This window comes from Callospermophilus lateralis, chromosome 6, assembly GCF_048772815.1.
Source record: "Callospermophilus lateralis isolate mCalLat2 chromosome 6, mCalLat2.hap1, whole genome shotgun sequence".
Classification (NCBI taxonomy): Eukaryota; Metazoa; Chordata; class Mammalia; order Rodentia; family Sciuridae; genus Callospermophilus; species Callospermophilus lateralis.
Window position 1 is genome coordinate 9816878 of NC_135310.1, and position 21044 is coordinate 9837921.

General features: G+C 43.8%; 1 protein-coding gene across 6 annotated transcripts in view; it reads right to left on the reverse strand.

Moving 5' to 3' along the window:
• Window positions 1–21044, reverse strand: part of Tulp4 (TUB like protein 4) — a 223355-nt gene that overhangs the window by 16681 nt on the left and 185630 nt on the right. For all 6 annotated transcript variants that reach the window (XR_013091583.2, XM_076858082.2, XM_076858083.2 and 3 more), the window contains exons 7-9: window positions 16918–17084; window positions 4044–4268; window positions 2751–2985 (exon numbers count right to left, since the gene is read on the reverse strand). Coding sequence is in view for 5 of the 6 variants with exons in the window: in XM_076858082.2 (XP_076714197.2) it covers window positions 2751–2985; window positions 4044–4268; window positions 16918–17084 (627 nt within the window). In the remaining variant the exon portion in view is untranslated. The remainder of the gene's footprint in view (window positions 1–2750; window positions 2986–4043; window positions 4269–16917; window positions 17085–21044) is intronic.

Genomic DNA, 21044 nt, shown 5'->3' on the forward strand with positions numbered 1-21044 from the left:
AACCCTGATTAATCCTGATTTGGGTACTGGGAAGTCAGTGCTGCCGTAGTGAATAGTGGAATAAACGAAAGAAGCTTTGCAACTGGTAATGGGTAGAGGCTGGAAGGTTTTGAGGCGCAGCAGAAACACAAGCATAAAGGGCAGTTCTGACAGTTTGGGACTCAACGCTTATAACCTCATTTAACTTTAATTATCCCCTAAAAGTCCTATCAAATACACTCACACTGGAGGTTAGAACTTCACATGTGAATTTGGGGGAGAGTGCACACAGTTCGGTCCATAGCAAGTTCTGATAAAGATTCCTTTTGAAAATCTGTGAATTTTCACTAAAAAATATACTTGGAGAACATTTACAACAGTGGATCACAAACTTCAGTGCATAAAAATCACTGAGAACCCACAGCGAGCAGGAACTTATATTAAATAAGTCTCCCTGGTGGTCTGCATAGAGATGGCCCATGGACAACATTTTGAGAAACAATGATGCATAGGCTTGGAAGAGTTAATTGGCTTCTCAAGATGAAAAATTCTTGGCTTTTCAAAGACAGGAATCATTTCCTTCTCTGAGCTAGTTTATATATACCATTCAGTTGGCAATCAGTCACACTGTGCCTTGTGACACAGCTTCTATTTTTGTCATGAGGTATTTAAATTTGATTTCTTAACTGAACTTTTCAAGTGTTTGTCTTGTCTCGCAGAAGGGTTTACAAACTCCTTAAAAACAGAGATAATCCCGGGCCTTCTCTGTTATCTAGGAAACTAAAGGACCTCATACAAAATAGGCACTGTTGACTGGTTTGCTTTACAACTTATAATTCTTTAATTATAAAAATAAAACATGGCAATCCCCAAAGGATTGTTAGCAATTGGTCAGCCTCTTTGGTATGAGCTGACAAATGTCAGCACTAGGGGAAAACAGGCCTTTGGGTAATGAGGTTAGGCTTTAAGCAAGTCTGGCCTTAGGAGGCTGCAGCCTTGGTGCCCACATACCCCCTCCTGTCCCCTCTGTAGTGGGAGGACAGACAGTTCTTCAGGAGTACCCTATGATTTCAGCATAGGTTTTATGGAGTCCCATCCAGAGGAAGGGCCTTAGATACTGACAGCCAGAGAGAACATGTGCGCAGGCTCTGCTTGGGACTCGTTCTCTATACCCCTTCCCCAGGCACCTCCAATTAGTGTCAGCTTTCCTTCTCCCTTTCCTGAAACCATGCTAACATCTTCTGCTCTCTTTTCTATCTTCCCTCTCCCTCCTTCCTATATGCCTCCTCCCCGACAGCTCCAAATTTTTCTATTTGCTTTCTGTTCCTAGTACTAGTTTGTTACATAAGTCAAAAAACAGGAAAAAATACATATCTAATATTTTAAAGTAGAGGTTCATTGCTTTTGAATTTATACAGTAACACTGGTAGGAGAATGTTCCCAATGATGCTGAGCAAATAATGTGCAGCGGACAGGTAGAGCAACTGCGTAAAACATCAGCATGGGAAAGCGAGGTTTAGGGTGAACAAGCCCACTGCTTTGTGATATAGGGTCATGCACATGTCACAGCAGCTTTAGGGATGTAATGACAGACAAAGGATAACCTGATGAGCAGGACAGTGAACTAGTGCAAGGAAGTAGGGACATTAAAGTATAAACTAATAAAAACAGATTCAATCCAATAGTGTTGTTTCAAGGTCAAGCACTTGGGAAGCTCTGGGGGACAAAAAGACGACTCAGTTCCCTCCCTTGGGTCCTCAGGATTTGATGGGCAAAGCCTCTGAACCATGATGACTGCAGTGTGCTGAGAAGGTCTAAACAGCCCATGATCAGGGATGGTACCAAGTACAGTGCTGTTCACTCTGTGGTGGGTGTCAGGTAATGTCTCACAGAAGGCAGCACATTGAGCTGCAGGTACTGATGGGTACGCAGACACTGGGCTAGCATTAAGTGGCACCAAACACCAAAGTACCCTCTTACAAGAGCATCACAGTCTAGGATCTGAGAGAGAGGGAGGCAAGAGTATCCTTAACACATTAACTAAGCAATGAGGACCAGCACAGGAAGGAGTCTGTTCAAGGGTAGAGTGAGCCATCATGTTAAAGATTTTATAGACAAGCAGGAAATTTTCACTGGTAACTAGCTAAAAAGCAGTTAATAGCGTATCAGTGAAGGACAGAGGCAGAAGGCCAGGAGGCCAGGGACAGGGCTGAAGGCTTCAAGTGTTCTTTCTTCTTCTTCTTCTTTTCCTTTCTTCTTCTTCTTCTTCTTCTTCTTTTTTTTTTTGAGCACTGGGGATAGAACCCAGGGCCTCATGCATGCTAGGTAAATGCTCTGTCTCTGAGCCACACTCCTGGCCCTGAAAAGATAAATTATCTCACCTACCCAAGGAGGGCAGAGACATGGCCCATTACTATTTTCAAACCACCTCAATTTGACATTAGGGCACTCATGAATGCTTGGTCTATAATTGAAAAAGAGGAGGCTTTCCCTGCTAGAAGCTGGGTCAGCCTTCCCTTCTCTCAGAGCTGGTTTTCTCTACCATGGCCCCAACTCCATCATGCCTTATACAACATTATTAACCTATCAGAAAGTACATTTAGAAAACTGTCACTTAAATAGGATTTTAGGAATGCAGGAGCTTCAGGGACATTCCACGCTAGCCAACTCAGGCTCACTTCACAAAAGGCATTCTTTTGGCATGGGTTTTAAGTAATGACATTCCATAACCATAGGGGAACAAGGGCTCAGTCCCTCAGCAAGGGTCCCACCTGTCTTGCTATCTGTCCGCGGGTCCATGATGACAAACTCTGGCCGTAGCTTGCTGATACGTCGCCCCTTCAGGATGGGCACGAGCCCGCCCAGGTACTCCAGATAGAGGGTGTAGCACGGGCCGCCCACCTCCGGGTCGTCCTCTGTGCGCTTCATGGTGCAGTGCAGCCGCTCATTGCCTGCTGAGGGGTAGCTGACAAAGTCTCGCATGTTGTTGGGGTCTGGAATTGGGGGCTAGAGGCAGGACACAGGCAGAAAAGGAAAGAGCTGGGACTCCAGAGACTCACACAGAGAACAGAGAAGGCGTGGGCACATCAGGTAGCTTGGGAAAGGTTAACTATGTGGTATGGAACAGCAACTCACAATTTGTGGGTGCTCATCACACAACACCTAAGCTAGGATCCCACTTGAGACAATTAAATCAGAACCTCTGGGGGTAAGACTGGTTAGGTTGTTTCCTAATATGATACAATACAGCAATGTTGAAAACTGCTGGTGTGGAATCAATGGAAAACATCTAGGAAAAAAAAAATCATGAGAGATTCTAAAACTCTGAAGTATCAGTAAAAAAAAAGCACCCAACAAATCAATCTGATACTCAGAAGTAGAGATAAAACATAGAAAAGGACCTAGGGTACTGAGGACCTGCACGAGTAGCAGGTTTACATTCACATGCTGCCTTTATAGTTTCTGGAGGCACAGTCAGTATGAAGGACGGCAGGCGGCTGTATTGGGCCAGGGATCAGGGTAGGGGGGCTCTCCCTCCAGCACAGCAGAGAGGAGAGCTGGCCTAAATTTTGACTGGGTCCAATCCTGCCTCTTCCCTAATTAGCTGTGGGGCAAGTTACTTCACTTCTACCAATTTCTTTCTTGGTTTCTCAAGTGGAAACAATGTCAGATTCTGTTTGGAAGTCAGGATGGAACAAAACTGATTTTTACAAAGGATGGTACAAATCTAGTATACAGTTAGTGCTAAATAAACACTTGTTCCTTTGATCATCAGGACGACAGGGAGTCAAGCTGGGAATACCAGCATGAACATGAGAGAGGTGAAACTACCATACAAGGCAAAACTCACTTTGATACTCAGGGAAGTATATGCGGGCATGGAAGGACATGGCGCAACTCTGCAGAGTCACACTTGAGCCATTTTTGGACACTCTGGTGAAGCAGGGAGCCCTGTGCATCTTTTCTGATGCCCTCCCCCATCTCTCCTGTCCCTATCCTCCTCTTGGTGAGCAGTGGGTGGCAGAGAGGTGAGGATGGAGAATGGGGAGGGCAGAAGGCTGTACCTTGATGGTGGGGATGAAGGCAGTGGAGAGGTAGGAGCAGAGGCGGGGGGGCAGGGTCAGCTTGCTAACATCCTTGTCTTCTCGCAGGGTGCTGGCGATGGCCTGCTGGCACAGTAGCTGTAGGCTGGACACCCGGTGTTCCACTCGAACCACGTACAGGGCGGGTCCTGAGGCCATCAGCAGCCGTGAGTCCCTGTGGCCCCAGCAGATGGAGATGATGGGGCGCTGCAGGCAATGAGAAGAAGACAGTGCTTAAGCTTTTGCTCTTCTGGTGAACAATGGACATTATGTCCAGTGTTCTCAGTAAAATAAAGTGAGCGGACAGTATTGAGAATATTGGTTTTAAGAGCATAATAAAGAATATTAAATACCATATTATGAAAATTGAGCATTTTAATTGAAAAGGAATGAGATCTTTAGGCCAGAGCACAAATAAAGGACTCGAATAATTTTATATTTTTCTGTACAAGCACTGTTTTGTTTAATTTGATGCCATAAATCCTAACAGCTCTATATAATGGCCTTCTACTAGCCAGGGCAATCACCCCAGGATGTAGTCATCCATATTCCGTACTGAAGTGCTGGTCATCAGAATCCCCAAATTACCCAGTGTTGTTTCCCATAGCTCAGGGAGGTGGTGGGTAGGTAGATCTGAAGGCTCTTTCCGTCCATCCCAACAGGCAGCATTTCAGAGTCAACTCAACACTGGACTTGGGGGGCCTGGGCATGTGAACCGGGGAATATTTCCCAGTCAAAGCCTCTTAATTTTCTCAGGAGTCAACTGGGAGCACTGTGAGAATTAAAGGACATGGTGGTACCATGGTGCTTCTGCAACCCATCACAATCTACAACCCAGGTATTATTCACTGCTAATCTCCAAATGACTGGGCAGGGAGGCAAGGGGAAAAGCTCTATGGAAAAGGGAGAGGTGGCAGGGAGAGAGTTCCTGTGGTGGCCTTGCCAGGTGTTTGTGGCCATGATTTTTTTCAAAAGGCATGCTGAAATCCAAATATGTATGTTAGAAATGTCTTGAACTGAAAACCCCCAAAGCTCAGGGGTGCCATTAGCCAGGCAGGGAAGAAAGAGGTAGAGAGCTGTGATGGAGAAGCAGCAAGAAATGTGTTCATTCCCATCCAAATAGATGGAGCACTAATTTAATGAAGTCTCCAGGGGGTTCAGAAACCAGAAATGGGAATACCAGATCTTTTATATGAATGACAGACAGGAACAGAATTCACAATACTTTAGTGACAAACATAAAAATAAAAGAACACATGAAGACACTTCCTTAAAATACCCTCCAGGGTCAGCTAATCCTGGTTTCAACTTCAAAGCAAAATGCAAGGCTGAGGATAACTCATCTTGCATTTCCATCCGTGAGGCCAGGCAGTACCAGGATGGGACAAGATTAACAGGCAGCACCCCCAACTCCCTAAGGAGGACTGAGTGATTGCTGGCTGTGGACCTAGAACCCAAGTCTGAGGGTTTCTGAAGCATGTTCAAGCTGGGCCTCCTCATGAGATGATCCCACCCAGAGGGCAGACCCCATACAGGGGACTGTGAGCTCACAGCAAGGCACAGCCACTGCTGAAAACCAGGACACCAACACAAAAAATACAAAAAAGTCTCTGGCACCATCAGCCCTGTAATTGCAGGTTAGAACAGAGGCCTTATCAGCACCAGCACCAAAATCTGAACCCAGGGCCTCCCTACTACATGATATACACACACCCTACTAATGAGGTACATCTCCAGCCCTCATGCTTAATTTGAAAGGCAAACTGCTGCCTCTTTATTCCTGAACCCCTAAAATAATATTCCGCATAGAGCTCAAGGCATGAAAACAGTCCTCAATCATCACTTGACTCACTGCAGCTGGCTGCAGACATGAAATACTTCTCCAATCTTCCATTCCTCTTTCATCAATTGATCCATCTGACATGCTGGTGGTTACAAAGCAGGAACTACAGATTTATCCTCCCTTCTCCTAGTTCTGCTTGTCAGAGTAACTATCTCTGTTGAACAGCTGATTATATGTTTTATATAAAATTATCATGGGTAAGTATGTATGTCTTTGTGTCAAGAACTACTAACAGACTCTCAAACTGGTTGAAAATCCTGTTACATTTCCACAAATAATCACTTCCCATCATAACAAAAATAACCATATCTTCAAAACTTACCACATTCCAATAGCACACAGAGTGCCTGCACATACTCCCTCAGCAGGTCCTCTCAACTTGGCTACACAGGCATTATTAACCCATCTAACACAGGAGGAAAACAAGGCTGAGGAGGCTGGGTAACTCAATCACAACTCAGGAGTGGGAGAGCTAGGGCTCATCTCACCAGCGGGTGCTGCCTCTGAAGTGTCAGTATACCCACGCTTGGACTAAAGAATGTGCACTGTTTCCTTGCAAAACTCAACTAACTGCCAGTCACAGATGCGGTGATGAGTCCATTATTCTTCCCTAGTCTGTTCTGCTCAGAAACAAACCAAACGATGTCTATGGAAAAAGCAAATGGACAAGAGAACAGACTTTACCAATAGAACATGGACAATGACCTGACTGGTTCATTTATGGCTGAAAATAAGTCGCAGATCATGTGGGCCAGCATGCAAAGACAAATGACCAGGGAGTATTGGTAGATGAACTGGAAATAGCATCAGGATGATATGCCTGGATGGTGAGGGAGGACAGTGCTATTCCGAACTGGGCATCACACAAATGTGAAAAACAGATCCCTCAGTCAAACAGGAGTGTGAGGTCTTCAAAGATTAAAGGACAGAAACCAGAACCCAGGAAAAAGAGCTGAAATTATTTAGCCTGGACAAATAACACCTACAGGGTTTCAAGGGAATCAGTATTATCTGGATCAAGGTTACCCCCAGATTCCTCCTTCTAAGAACAGGACATGGATACCAACAGGAATTTAAATTAATTTGGGGTGCAGGACTCAGTCATTTATCCAAGTTCGGGATGGTTTACTCCAGCCTGGGGGATACATTAGTTTTTGTAGCCTATACTCCTATGAAATGATAAAGTAGCTAAGAAAGTGTTAATACCTTTCCTCTTGTGATTTTTAAGATTGTATCACAAAAACACAGGGAAGAAATTACAGATAATAAAAACTGTCCCTCTAGTGTGAAGATTTCCAGGTATCATCTGTGTGGGGAAAATTAATTCTTGTGGTTACCATTTAGTCAGATGTCAGGCAGCAGGGACATGACCTCTCAGGATCCCCATAAACCTGTCCACAGAAAGTCCCTTTATAACACATTGTCTTTCATTTTCAAAATCACATTCCCAGCCTGCTAGGCTCATGTTACAAATACGCTGCTGCTTTGGAAGCAGTCAGATTTCAAACACAGGCGTCCAGTCTTGACTTGGCAGCCATCATTTTCTGTCACTCTGTCCTCTGGGTTCAGCCATTCTGGCAGAGCACGAGCCCACTGTCTGTTTGCCCACAGACCTCACAACACAGAGCATCCTTCCTCCTGAGGAATCTCACCTGTTGGGTTAAGTTGCTGGAGAGAAATGCACTCCATGTTCCGTTCCAGTAAAACCCCGGGACATACAAAGGTCCCTCAGACTCATGTTCTAATCTGAAGAGCTGCTATCCGCTAGGAAGAACTAGAAAGCTTGTGGATTTAATCTCTCAAATCACATAAAATGACTGATGGCTAAAACTGTGAAGTTGAAAATGTTAAAATCTTAACTTGTGGGGCTGGGTCTGTAGCTCAATGGTGGAGCGCTCACTTAGCATATGTGAGGCACTGGATTCTATCCTCAGAACCACATAATAAATAAATACCTACATACATACATAAAATAAAGCTACAAATAAACCCTTAACTTGTGTAAAGAGGTTCACGTATTTGGTGTATCGGAGGTAAAAGGGCAAAACAAAACAAAACAAAAAGGAGCTGCATCTAAGAGAGTCAGCAAGGTGGACACTGCTGCTCTGCTGGATCCACAGGAGCTACTGCTTACCTGGGAGGATGTGTCATTCACCACGGCAGGTGCGAGGCACAAGGTTAATGGAGAGTCCTCCTGCCCTGCACCTCCCTCTTTGGATGATGATGCTGAGCAATGTAAGCAGTGGGTGTTGGCTTCCTCTCCCTCTCTTCCTCTGGACAGCAGTATGGACTGTACCCCTGAGTGACCACTTCTCACGCCTTACTATGGCATCCCATCTCCTGCCACTACACAATACATGCCCTGTGTCAACCCAATCATTTATTCATCTATTGCACCACCAACCAGTCATAAAATAAAATATTTCCCAAATGTATACAATGGACCAGATCCATTCTAGGCATTAGGGGAGCAATGCTGAACAAGACAAAATCCACCCCTCGGGGAGCTTACATTCTGGGGTGGTAGAGAGAAAGAAACATCTTAACATGTTTGACAGGGACGACCTGATAATGTCAGTAGTGAGGACGCTATGCATTGAAGACAGGGTGGTGTAAGGGAATAGAGAAAGAGCGCAGGAAGCAGGCAAGACCGCTCCAAGGAGGCCCTCTGAGCAGAAGCCTCGCTGATAGGATGGCATGTATCACTGAACTGGCACCAAAAGGTTCCTTCCAATATCACCAATTTTATATCTATTAGAGCAGTTATTCAACAGTTTTGGAAAGATGTAAGAAAAAAGCAGGTGTTCTTTACATATTAAAAATAAGCTGTCTAAGCAGATTAGAGGCAATTACATTGGCCCAAGCCAGGGATAAGGAGGCAGTCCTGGTAAAGACTCCCCAGATGAGAACCAGCTGCCGAGGTGGTAGAGGAGTAGATCCCTGTGGAGGTCAAAGGCCTCCCGCCCCCTTCTCCCATGCTTTGTTCCTCCTCTCTGTGGCAACCCTATAAAGGGGGTTCTCTGGCAGGAGGAAATGCACAGAGAAGGGGATATTGCAAGTTCACACAAGCACATACAACAGAATTCACTTCAGAAACCATGGATTCTGAGGAGATGGAGATGATCAACCTGATCTAAACGTGACACGACACAATGCATAAAGAAATATCCCATGGGACCCATTAATATGTACACTACTTATGTTTTTATGTATCAGTTTAAAAAAATAGTGACTGTTCATCATCAAACTGTTGGGTGGAGCCACGGACAATTTTGCATATGAAATCGTAATGATTTGGCCACCAACCAAGTTGTAGTAATAAAAGCTGGCTCAGGATTCAGCCAGCCGAGTCTCAGTTTTAAAAGAACACAACCATTCTCCTATTCTCTAAGCAGACGACACCCACGGAAGACTTGCTCACCATTCGCAGCAAACCTGGAATGCTACAATGACAGCCCTGGGAGAGCAGCCAGTGCTTCTCCTCAACAGAAAGAGGCAGACACATTTTTGGCTAAAGGATTCTCCTTCAGGGGTACGGAAATCTCCAACCATAAATGCAATTTCTCATTTTCTGTTCCCATAACTTCTTTCTTAAAATTTCTCTGGAGGGCTGGGGTTGTAGCTCAGTGGTACAGTGCTTGCCTAGCACATGTAAGGCACTGGGTTCCATCCTCAGCACATTTAAAAAAAAAATAAAAATCACTGGAACATCTTACTTCAACAACCAAAACTTACAGAATACATGGTGACCCCAAACCAGCCTGTAATGCCAGATGTTCATATAACAAGCAAAAATCCCAGACCCAAATTACTGAGGCCCGCAAATTTCATTCAGTAGTACTAATTCTAAAAATCCTTCACCAGATTATCAGATATTCAAGTAGATACAGATGATCAGACCACAGCTGATGAGGTAACTTACAGAATTTTAAACTACAACACATGCAATAAGGAAAGGAAAGTAACTGATAATAATTTTCCTTGTAAGAGCTTTAGCCACAGGCATTAATGTTACAAGTAAATCAAGAAAAATCAATTTTAAAGCCAATACTGCCACATGTTATACCAGGCAATGGGCTTTGTATGCAGTAGCCTACAATCTAATTAACTTGGAAATAAATTTCCAATCTAAGTTGCATTTAATTCTTTTTATAAGCAGTTCAATAAACTGCCTAACTTCCTTCCTGCTATAAAAATTTCCCTGCCTTTAGACTCCTTGAATAGCACAGCACATATCACACATGGTTTGAGAATCACTGCAGTTAAGAGTTAAGTTGCACATACTGAGTATTGGACTTCATTTTCAAAGGCAGTATTGTTAGCCTTTATATCAACACAATATTTTCAATGGTTGCACTAGATCCTAAATGAAAAAAAGAATCAATAACTGATTAAGGTGTTGAGACACTGCAGGGACACTCCACCGACGAACGCTGGTCAAGTCTCTCTCTTATTCCTGAGCCCAAACAGTTCAGATGCAGGACCCATATTTCATATGGCAGCTCATGAGAATTTTTGCAAAGGCTAAGGCCATCAAGCCTCTACCACATTCTAGTCTGAGTGAAAGTCAGAAAAATGAGGAAAACATAGGATCTGACTTGAGTAAAATAAAAGACAGAAAGTATAATTCATCCTAGAAGTATTAAGCATCCCAAGGGCTCATCAGGAAGAAGGGTCTCAATCCCACAGGCAAATTTAGAAGAGAATGTGACTGGGCTGGTATTGAAGCTTTCCTAGGAAAGACACCTCTGAAGAGGGAGGAGAATGCCAGCAGGAGGCATACCTAAGTCAGAGAGGACAGGGGACTACAAGGCCGAAGGCACTCAGAGTGCTTCAGTCCTGGATTGACAAATATTCAAATATAATAGCCTTATGAACTCAGAAAGAGCTGAGATTCTTACCTTCTCCTACTTACCACCCACTGTGGTTTGAATGTGTCCCCCCCAAATTCCTATGCTGCTGGCATTTGGGTGGGGCCTCTGGGAGATCCTTGAGATTGGATGAGGTCATGGCCTCATGATGGCATTAATGAGGAAAGAACCCCACCTAACAAACTTGCTCTGTCTTGCCATAAGATGCCCTCTGTCACACAGTGATGCTAGAGAAGGCCCTTACCAGATGCTGAGATGCAAGCAGCATACTCTTGAGCTTCATGGCTTCCAACACTGTGCAGCAAAATGCTTTAGGACTCAAGCATTTTGTTATAGCAACAGAAATAGGCTAAGACATTGCCTATTAGGCTACAGATAAAAAGCTAACCTGAGATCTGATTAGAAAGGGCACAAGCCTTCTGGTCTAAACCATCAACAGAAAGACTGAAGAGCACCTATGTTGGCAACTGTCTACCCAACCCGCTGAACAAATATTTACAGAGAACCTACTATGTTCTGGCAATGCTCTGGCCATGGAGTCACAACCCTACACAGGGTAACCTCTCCTTCAGTCTCAGATTCGCTAGGACTCCAACATAAATGCTCATGTTGCCAGACAGCCTGCTGCACACTAATGGCCTCAGCTCTGCTTCACTTCAGCTCCTCCACGTGCTCACGTCATCTCTTATAACTATTTCACTTCTAAAACAGGAATCTGACATTTCTAGCCAACCATAGCTTCCTACTCTGTTTTCATCACTTCCTCTTGAACAGGCCTTTCTATGACTTTATGCTTCCTGGTCTCAGGTCATGAAGCATCAAACTATGGAATGGTTGCCCGTTTCCCTACAGGGTTCTGGGTCTTTGTGCTGCACTCTGCTTTCCAGTTTCTAATTTAGACACGTTGTATTTCTGACTTGGGACTGCAGAGAAGGCACGGACAGCACAGATTCTGGCTTTGGAACAGACTGTCCAGCTTCGGTGGGGACTTCACTTCAGCCTGCCATTCCAAGGCTCCTGTGCCATAGTCCCTGTGGCACTGCATTTTTCACTTTTCTTCTGGCTCTTAACTAGTTGGGATGAGAGAAGTTGTCCCATACCAAGTGCTTTGTCCCCTCCTTTCCTTACCAGTCGTTCAGCTCTTTCTGTAGTCTGTCTTTCTGTACCTCGTCTCTAGGCTGAAGTGATTAAGTCACAGGAACTGAATAGGATTAGCACCCTTATAAGAGAGGCTAAAGGGTGCTTCTGTCCCTTCAGCTTAAACTTCCTAGCTTTCAAAAACCATAAATACGTTTCTATTATTCATAAACATCCAGTCTAGGGGATTTTGTCAGAGCAGCCTGAATGGACCCAGGTGCCTGACACGTCTATCCTTTGAGTTACTCATCTCAAACCCATACTTCCTACCCCACCCTGGCTCTGGCTATTCTGCTTCTTTACTTCTCTCTGCACAAAGCTTTATCATTTGTTTGTAAGCATGGTCACACTCAAGGCACCACCCGCTTTCCCCTTCTCCTCAATCCCTGTCACACAGTTTACACAGCTAACACTTCAGTTATATCTGCTGCCTCAAATCCCTCATGAGTCATTTTGTCACTCATTCTTTATCTTAGCTACTACAGCTATCCATCTAGCATCTAGAACAAAGCTTGGCACTAAGATGGTTCAATAAAAATTGACTGATGAAATGAACCAACCTTTTACAACGTGACTGCCATCACCATTATTCTATTGAGAAGACTTGTTGACCTTAAAACCTCCAAATCCAATTTTCTCATGTCTACATTCAACTGTTGTCCTCTTAGTTGACATATTTCCTTTAATGGCTCTTTTATGACATTCCCCTTGCATCTCTTTCTTCCTTCTGCTGCTTGCTAAATGAGGATTATCACTCTACTATTCAAGCTCTGCACTTGGTCATCTGCTCCTCTGTCCTCTCTCTACATTTAATACAAATTCTTTTCTCCAACCATGGTCTCTCTACACAAGGCTCTACCTGTCTCTTTGATCCAGTCTCCTGCCTGAGTTCTTGCCCCATCTCTCCAATTGCCTTCCAATTACCCCACCCAGACATCTGGCAGGACTCCTGGCTGAAAGCCTCTGCCTCTGGAGCCAGCACCCTCCTCCTCCTGGGTGGCAAAGAGCCAAGTCTAGTGTCATCTCGCTGAATTCTGCTTCAGCCACTCTATTCCCACTTCCTGGCCTTCTCCCTCATTCCTTCTGGCTGGGATTACACTGCCCCCCTGACAGATCAGCCTTCCCAAAACCCTGCTGTCTTTCCCTTGCTCATAAAACAAAAATTCAAAGACAACAAAATCTAAACCTCTTGGCCAGTGCTGCTGTCTGAATGTGTCCTTCCAAAACAAAACCAATTCCCACTGCTGTAGTAATAAAAAGGTGGGACCTTTGAGGAACAGATTAAATCATAGGAAATGAATAGAATTAGCGTCCTTATAAAGGAGGCTGAAGGGCTACCTCCCTACTCTGTCCCTCCAGTCCTGTGAGGCACTGAACCTGCACTTCTTGATTTTGGACTTCCTAGTCTCCAAAAAACATGAGAAATAAATTTCTATTATTTACAAACTACCAAGACTAAGGGATTTTCTTATGGCAGCCTGAATGGACCAAGATGCCAGACACTCAAGACCTCATACATCTGTCCTACAGCAAGTGTAATCTTATTTCCTGTTGTTGCTCTTCATCTAACCTATGCCAGAGTTAAACTATACTCTATTTCTCAAAGTAATTTATTACTATTTTTTTTAGAGAAATCACACTATAATTGCCAGTAGCTGAAGAAACTAGGGGATAATACAAATAGCAAAGAATCTTATGTTTTCTGACCCTGGGAACTCATTAAGCAATGCATAGCAACAAAAATGGGTAGTCCTGAGGCTCAGCCACCTACTGAACCACTGCTTATTGAGACTCTACCACAAGCCAGGTGTGGTTCTAGGCACCTGAAGGACAGTGGCAGATAAGACACACAAGGTTGCTTCACATGGGTCCCTTATATTCTAGTGGGATGAAACAACTACTCAGGAAATAAAATTGAAGAATTTCAGATTCTGATACATGCTAAGACAGAAACAGCCCAACAAAATAGAACGCGGCTGTGGAGTGGAGTATCGTGAGGAAGATACTATGCAAAGCCTCTCCTGGGAGGTGAGACTCAAGCTCGGACTGAGGGTGAAGGAGTCAGTTTTGAGAAAGGCTAGGTTAGCAGCCAAGGGAAGCCTCTAGGATGGCACAGCCACAGGACTTCTGCTACCTGAGGATGAGCAGGACACATCTGATAGGCGAGATAGGCAAGGCAGAGGGCGTGCATGGCCTGGTGACAGTTTGCAGGAGGAAGTCTCTAAGGAGTTTCAAGTAGGACTGACATGCTGAACAGAAAACCTGCAGGGGGTGTGAGGTGAGAGTTCTCAAACAGTACCTCTTCTAGATGAAAATTGCTGATCATGAGGGTCTCCTAATGTAGTAAATTCACTCTTTTAAAAAAACGTATTGCCTTAATTCATGGTGTAAGCAACTGCTCTGTGTTCAGCAGAAACATTTGAATATAGCTACAGCCCTGGCATGAAGGCTGCTGTTGTTCAAGTGGCTCTTTCACTCAAAGATACCCTAATATTGACAGAAGGCTTAGTGTGCATAAGACATCGTGCAGGAACAAGGAACGAGACAGGACCCTGCTGCCATGGCCTTGAAACAGATGAAGAAATAATGACACCTTTGAGGAACATCACTACAACTAAAAGGACAGAGTGCTGTGGGGTCTGCAGCATGATGCTTCCTCTCAGACAAAAGCACAGGCAGAGTGGCCAGGTGGTGAGTGGGAAGAAGTGTGCCTACAGAGGGAACAGTATGGTGCAAGTGGAGGAAAGTGAGCTCCGGCACGACTGAGGAGCACAGGATGAGGACTGGCAGGGTTAGAGAAGGAGGGGATATTGACAGCTAGTCCTGCAGAGGATGAGGGCCAGCTTGTGGAGGTCCCTTTAAATCACAAGAGACTCTGACGTGGCTGCCAAGGGAAGAGTGGCCCAGGAGGGAAGGTGAGAGGGAGGGGCTGGGACAGAGTGGTGGGTGGCGGAGAAACAAGGTATAGACACTGAGTTATCTAGGAGGTAAAATGCAAAGGTGAGTCAGGATGACCTGGCCTGCGGCTGGAGCTGCGCATGATGGGGCCGGAACCCAGAAGGAAGAGGAGCTGTCTGTGGGGGAATGCCCCGAGGGCTGGACATGATGGTAGTGAGTGCTGGACTATCAACAGGTGTGTGAATGAGCAACGGGGTCTATACAGGCCGCTGTCTAGAAGCCACCCTTTATAAAGACAGTACTTAAGGGGCTGGGGAGGTGGCTCAGTGGAAGAGTGCTCGTCTAGCACGTGTGAGGCACTGGGTTTGATCCTCAGCACCATATAAAAATAAGTAAAATAAAGGTACTGTGTCCACCTATGACTACAAAAATAGTAAAAAAAAAAAAAAAAAAAAAAAAAAAAGAGGAAAAGAAAAGAAAAAAAAAGACAATACTTAGAGCTGTAGGAGTGACTGGAATGGCCTGAGGATTGGTGGGATAAGAGGAGGGACCAGCAGAGTTGGAAAAATATCCACCAAGAACAAGTCTTAGTAAGACTCCTTTTCTCCATGCTACCAGAGCACCTGGAAATAGTTCTTCAAAATCTAATTTTGGTGTATATTTGTCTGCCTTCTTTAACTGGCTTCCAAGCTTAGAAGGAAGGGATGTATCTTCCTTATCTACTCCTAAATAGCAGTCCTGAGAGCTCAGTGCCAGTCACACAGTAGCCCCTCAAAGAGTTTGCAGGATGCTTGAACAAACAAGAGGACGGTATGCTTACTTGCCCAAGAAGATGTTATCAAAGATATACTTAAATCTCACAACTCAACAACAACAACAAAATAACTTGATTTAAATATGGGCAAAAGATCTAGGCACAGTGGTGCATGCCCTATAATCCCAGCAGCTTGGGAGGCTGAGGCAGGAGGACCACAAGTTCAAAGTTCAGCAACTCTGTGAGACCCTAAGCAACTCAGCGAAGTCCTAGCTCTAAAAAATACAAAAAAGGGCTGTGGATGTGGCAGTGGTTAAATGCCCCAAGTTCAATTTCTAGTACCAAAAAAAAAAAAAAAAAAAAAGGTAAAAGACTTAACCAGACGTTCCTCTAAAGACATACAAATGCCCAGTGAGTATGTGAAAAAGACACTCAACATCACTAGTCACCAGAGAAACACAAAACAAAACCACAGTGAGATGTCACCTCACACCTGACGGGATGGCTACCATCAAAGACCCCAGAAAATAAATGTGCTATATTCATGGAGTTGAGTATTACTCAGCCTTAAAAAGGAAGGAACTCTGATATATGCCACTGTACAGAGGAACCTTGAGGACACCATGTGAAGCAGAATAAGCCACAAAAGGCACGTCATGCACAAGTCCACTTAAGACAAACACATAGGCCACGCTCAGACACAGAAAGAAATAGCAGTTGCCATGGGCTGGGGGAAAGTCCGCCTCCACCTGCCAGGACATGCCCCTTTCTGCAGCAGGAGGGCACAGCACTGCTGGGGACTCCAGGGGAGAAGGCCCAGGACAATGACCCTTGCTTTGTAGTGCTGAAACAGAGGCTCTCCCCACATTCTCTCTTTGCTTCAGCAGAGCAGTTTAAGCCAAAGCCCCAACGCCTAGATCGACTTGAGGGCTGCTTCCGTCTCTGATTATTTCCTATGTTTGTGAGAGGTGTATGTGCATCAGACTTCTGTGTATTTCTCCGGTTATTTCTGTCCTTTGTTAGGAAGTCCCAACTAAGAAGTCATAAAGATGATTTTTACTCTAAGTGAATAAATGAAGATTCGGCCTTCACGCCAGAGTGCTGTTCAGCACTAGCTCCCTCTGATTATTTACTACTCATTCATTTGACTGGGTAATACAATAAGGCATTCTGGTTAAGAGGCAAAAACTGTTCTCTCCCTTATTAATCCTAGTTTATACAACAAATTCAATTAAAGTAAAAAAAATGACTGAAATACAATTTGTCAAAGATAACTGAAGTGAGTATAATAAACTCATGAATGTTTACCAGACTGGGTATACTGACACAGTGACTTTTCTTTAATCTCATTACCTGAACAAGAGTGTCCAGTGTGAAGATGTGCTCCCCCCGAACATTGTAGAACTTGACCATGGCACTCTTCAGAAGGGGACCATTGGGGAGCTCGCTGAGTTGGGTCTGCCGCTCCATCCCAGCAACTGCCAGCAAGTCTCCCTGTGTGCACCACTGAGCTACCACCTCTGAAACCATACAGAAGAGACACTCAGCATGAGGATGCAACCCTCCTCAACTGCCAGTCAGCCATACTGGCATGCATCTTCAGTAGTTTAAAACATAGAGATGCTAACCAAATATACAAGTAGACCTCCCCTTTCATGAAGATAACAACCCATTTCTTTCATTTTAATTAATTTATTTTAACTAGGTATATATGACAGCAGAATGCATTTTGATTCATTGTACACAACTGCAGCACTTTTCATTTTTCTGGTTATACACAATGTAGCAGCGCAATACATGTGCAGTCACACATGTACTTTGGGTAATGATGTCAGTCTCATTCCACCATCTTTCCTGCCCCATGCCCCCTCCCCAACAATCCTCTCTTTTAAGACTTACTATAAACAAGCTGTTACATGGTTGGAGATTATAGTTTCTCTAAAACATGTCTAGATCAGGTAGAAATACAGATATAAGAAGGTTGCCATGTTAAAGGTGGGTGTGGTGGAGCAGCTGCTTGGGAGCCTGAGACAGGAAAATCACAAATTTGGAGGCTAGGCTGAGGAACTTAGTGAGACCTTATTGAAAGAGGGGGGGAGGGGGAGGGGGGGAGGAAGGAGAAGAAGAAGAGGAGGAGGAGGAGGAAGAGGAGAAAATGATGATGATGATGGTGATGAGGAGGAGGAGAAGAAGAAGAGAAGGAGGAGGAAGAGGTAGAGGAGAAGTAGTAGTAGTAGTAAGAGAAGGAAACAGAGGAGAGGGAGGGAGAAGAATAAGAAAAAGAAGAACTGTTTTAACTATCTCTAAGCATTTCCATAATCTATCTACACCAGCATTTCCACACTGAGACTGTGGAACATTTCTGCTAAGCAAGTTAAGTGATAAAACCTGTGACCCTATACATGTCACATCAGTGTTTCCCACTGCTGTGCCCACCACTCCCAGAGAAGACGCCGAGTTTGTACATGCTCAAAGTAAAAAGTTGAGTCAAGGAAGCCCATGTTTACTCATCTGATACCTGGATAACACTAGACAAGTAAATCTCTGATGAAGGATATACACACATACAAGGGCACTGACTTCTATTTAACACTTTTTTTTTTTTTTTTAATGCTGTCAGACTTAGAAAAGAAGATAAGCAGTCTTGCTGGGGGGCAGGTAGTACTGTCAGAGAAATTTTCACACTAGAGATGCCAACACTCATCTACAAGCCATTATTTAACTAACAAGTAGCTGTTAAATGGTTTGTCTTATCCCAGTGTGAGCAATTACCTAGTTCTTGCTGGTGAACAGATCTATAAGTACCAACAAGATTTAGCATTTTTTCTCTCTTAAAACCACAGAACCATAATCTGGCTTATATTAAGAGCTCTGAAATCTATATCTAAGTAGCCCATTTTGCAGAGAAGCTGAACTGAATTAAAAGAAGGTGCACTGGCCAGGATAGGCACGTATTCCAATGCCGGGGCTATAGTGCAGCAGCTTCTAAACTCCTTCCAGTCACATGACCATAACATCCCTCTAGTTCACCCTTGGAAAGAGTTTCGGTGCTAATTCCAGTGCATGCTGAAGTCACTGATGCTCTTGTACAATGGCCTTGAAAGTGAGCACACTCCATGAAGCAAGACACCTCATCAGGTTTGCTGCAGCAGAAACCAGGAGACAGAGAGCTGAGCTGCAGCAGTTATAGACAAACACAAATCAATCCCAAATAGTGACAATACCAATAAAGGATTTTTTGTATGAATAAAGTTAGACACAAACCAGAAAACAAAAAATAAAAAGAATCAAGTAAATATCCTGGTAAATAAAATTTTTAAGATGTCAGAAAATGGAGGTTAGAGGATTTGTGCCTCTTCTAAAATGTGCTCTGAATATTCACTGCCAGGTCTAGGTCTAGAGAAAATCCTGGTAGGGATCATGAATGAAATAATCTTCAGTGAATGGCAGTGTTAAGTAGGTACACAAGAACACCAAAAGGAGAAGCAGCTAATAGTCAAAGTGCTAACAAGACAGAGTCTATGGACTCCTGGGCAGAAACATCACTGTAATATGGTAGGTAATAAAGATGCCAGCACTGTGGTTGCAGTGGCAAATGCCTGTAATCCCAGCGGCCTAGGAGGCTGAAGGAGGATTGCAAGTTCAAAGTCAGCCTCAGCAACTTAACTAGGCCCTAAACAACTTAGTAAGACTCTGTCTCAAAATAAAAAATAAAAAGGGGTCATTTTCTGCCCCCAAAATAAGCCTTGCCAGGTGCTTCACCGTTTGACTCCTCTGCTGAACACCAAATAAAGAAAAGCCTGCTGGAAAAAATAATAATAATAATAAAAGAGTGGGCTGAGGATGTTGCTCAGTGGTTAAACCCCTGGATTCAATCCCCAGTTCCCATCCCCCACCAAAAAACACAGATGGTAACACTAAATTCCATGGCTCCTCATCTGACCTGTATTGATTCGTACCATTCTTTTATTTTTTAAAAATATTCTTTGAATTTTGTCACAAAATGGTTTTGAAAGTAAGAAGCAGGCTGCTTGCTGCCCTTATAGTGCTGGCCTGGACACAGATGCCTTCAAAGACTGCTCACAGCAGAGGCCAGCACACACGGAGCTTTTCTGTTGGAGGTGAGAATGAGTCCAAATATGTCTGAGCACACACTCAGGGATTTCTTGAATTCAGTTGCAAAGTCACACTGACAGTTGTCATCTGCAAAGCAAGTCACTCTTTTGCAAAGAAGAAATTCCATGTGAAAACTGCCACTTCATGTTCTGGCAGTTACAGGATGTGTAGCATCAAGGGATGCAGATGTGGGCTCTTCTGATGCTCAGCAGACCAGTCCTGGTCCACATGGTGGGCACACCAGCTGCCAGAGGAATGGGCTATTTCATAAATCCTTGACACCAAGAATTCAGGAATTAAGAAGGAATATCCTGGAATTGTCCAGAGTCAGTCAGGAGTACCGAGTCCTCAGCAGGGGCTGAGTTTCTGGGTTTGGAGTTTAAAATTGTCATAAAAACAACAAATTGAAAGTAAAAATGAAAGTAAAAGCAAATGTTCATTCAATTCCCAGATATCACTATGATGAAGAATACAGAAGCCCAGATGATTGGGACAGAATTTTTCTGTTTCAGAAATGTTTTGTAAACCATGTCTATCATATTTTAAAAAACAATCTCCAATATCCTTGCCCAAGGTTTTTGTAATAACTTTCTTATTCTTTAAATCCCTAAGATTGTATTTAAAATAAAACTTAGGAGGAACAAATGAATATTATATTCAGTAGCCTTCTTTTGACTCTCCCTAAAACTCCTGGCCAAAAGTTTCTAATGTTCCCCATTCGGAGAACTGGAAGTTCAGAAGCATCCAGGTGATCCATCTTCCAAACACACTTATTTTCTCAATGATTTGGGGCTAAGACATGGGGGGCATTTTGGCCTCTTAAGTGTTTGCAAAGAAAATCAGTAGACTGGTCTGGGGTTGTGGCTCAGTGGTAGAGCATTTGCCTAGCATGTGTGAAGCACTGGGTTCAAGTGTCAGCACCCGCATATTACTAAATGAGTAAAATAAAGGTCCATCAAAAACTAAAATTTAAAAAAAGAAAATCAGGGCTGGGGTTATAGCTCAGTTGGTAGAACGTTTGCCTTGCATGTGTGAGGCACTGGGTTCGATCCTTAGCACCATATAAAATCAAATAAATTAAATAGAGGCATTGTGTCCATCTACAACTAAAAAAATATGAAAAGAAAAAGAAAACTAGCAGATTTACACTGCTCAACTTAAACCAGACAATCTTATGGATCTTTCTTGGTAAAAGCTGGGGGTAAAATTTTCATCTAAAGTTAGCAGTGAGAATTGGTTCTTTCATGTTAACAAGAAACCTCTTTTGTGGGATTAGTGCTGGGTTCAAAGGAGGCAGCTAGGTTTTAGCAGGAAAAGAGTGGTCTCTTAACAAACACCACATACACTGCAGCTGCCTCGTGGCT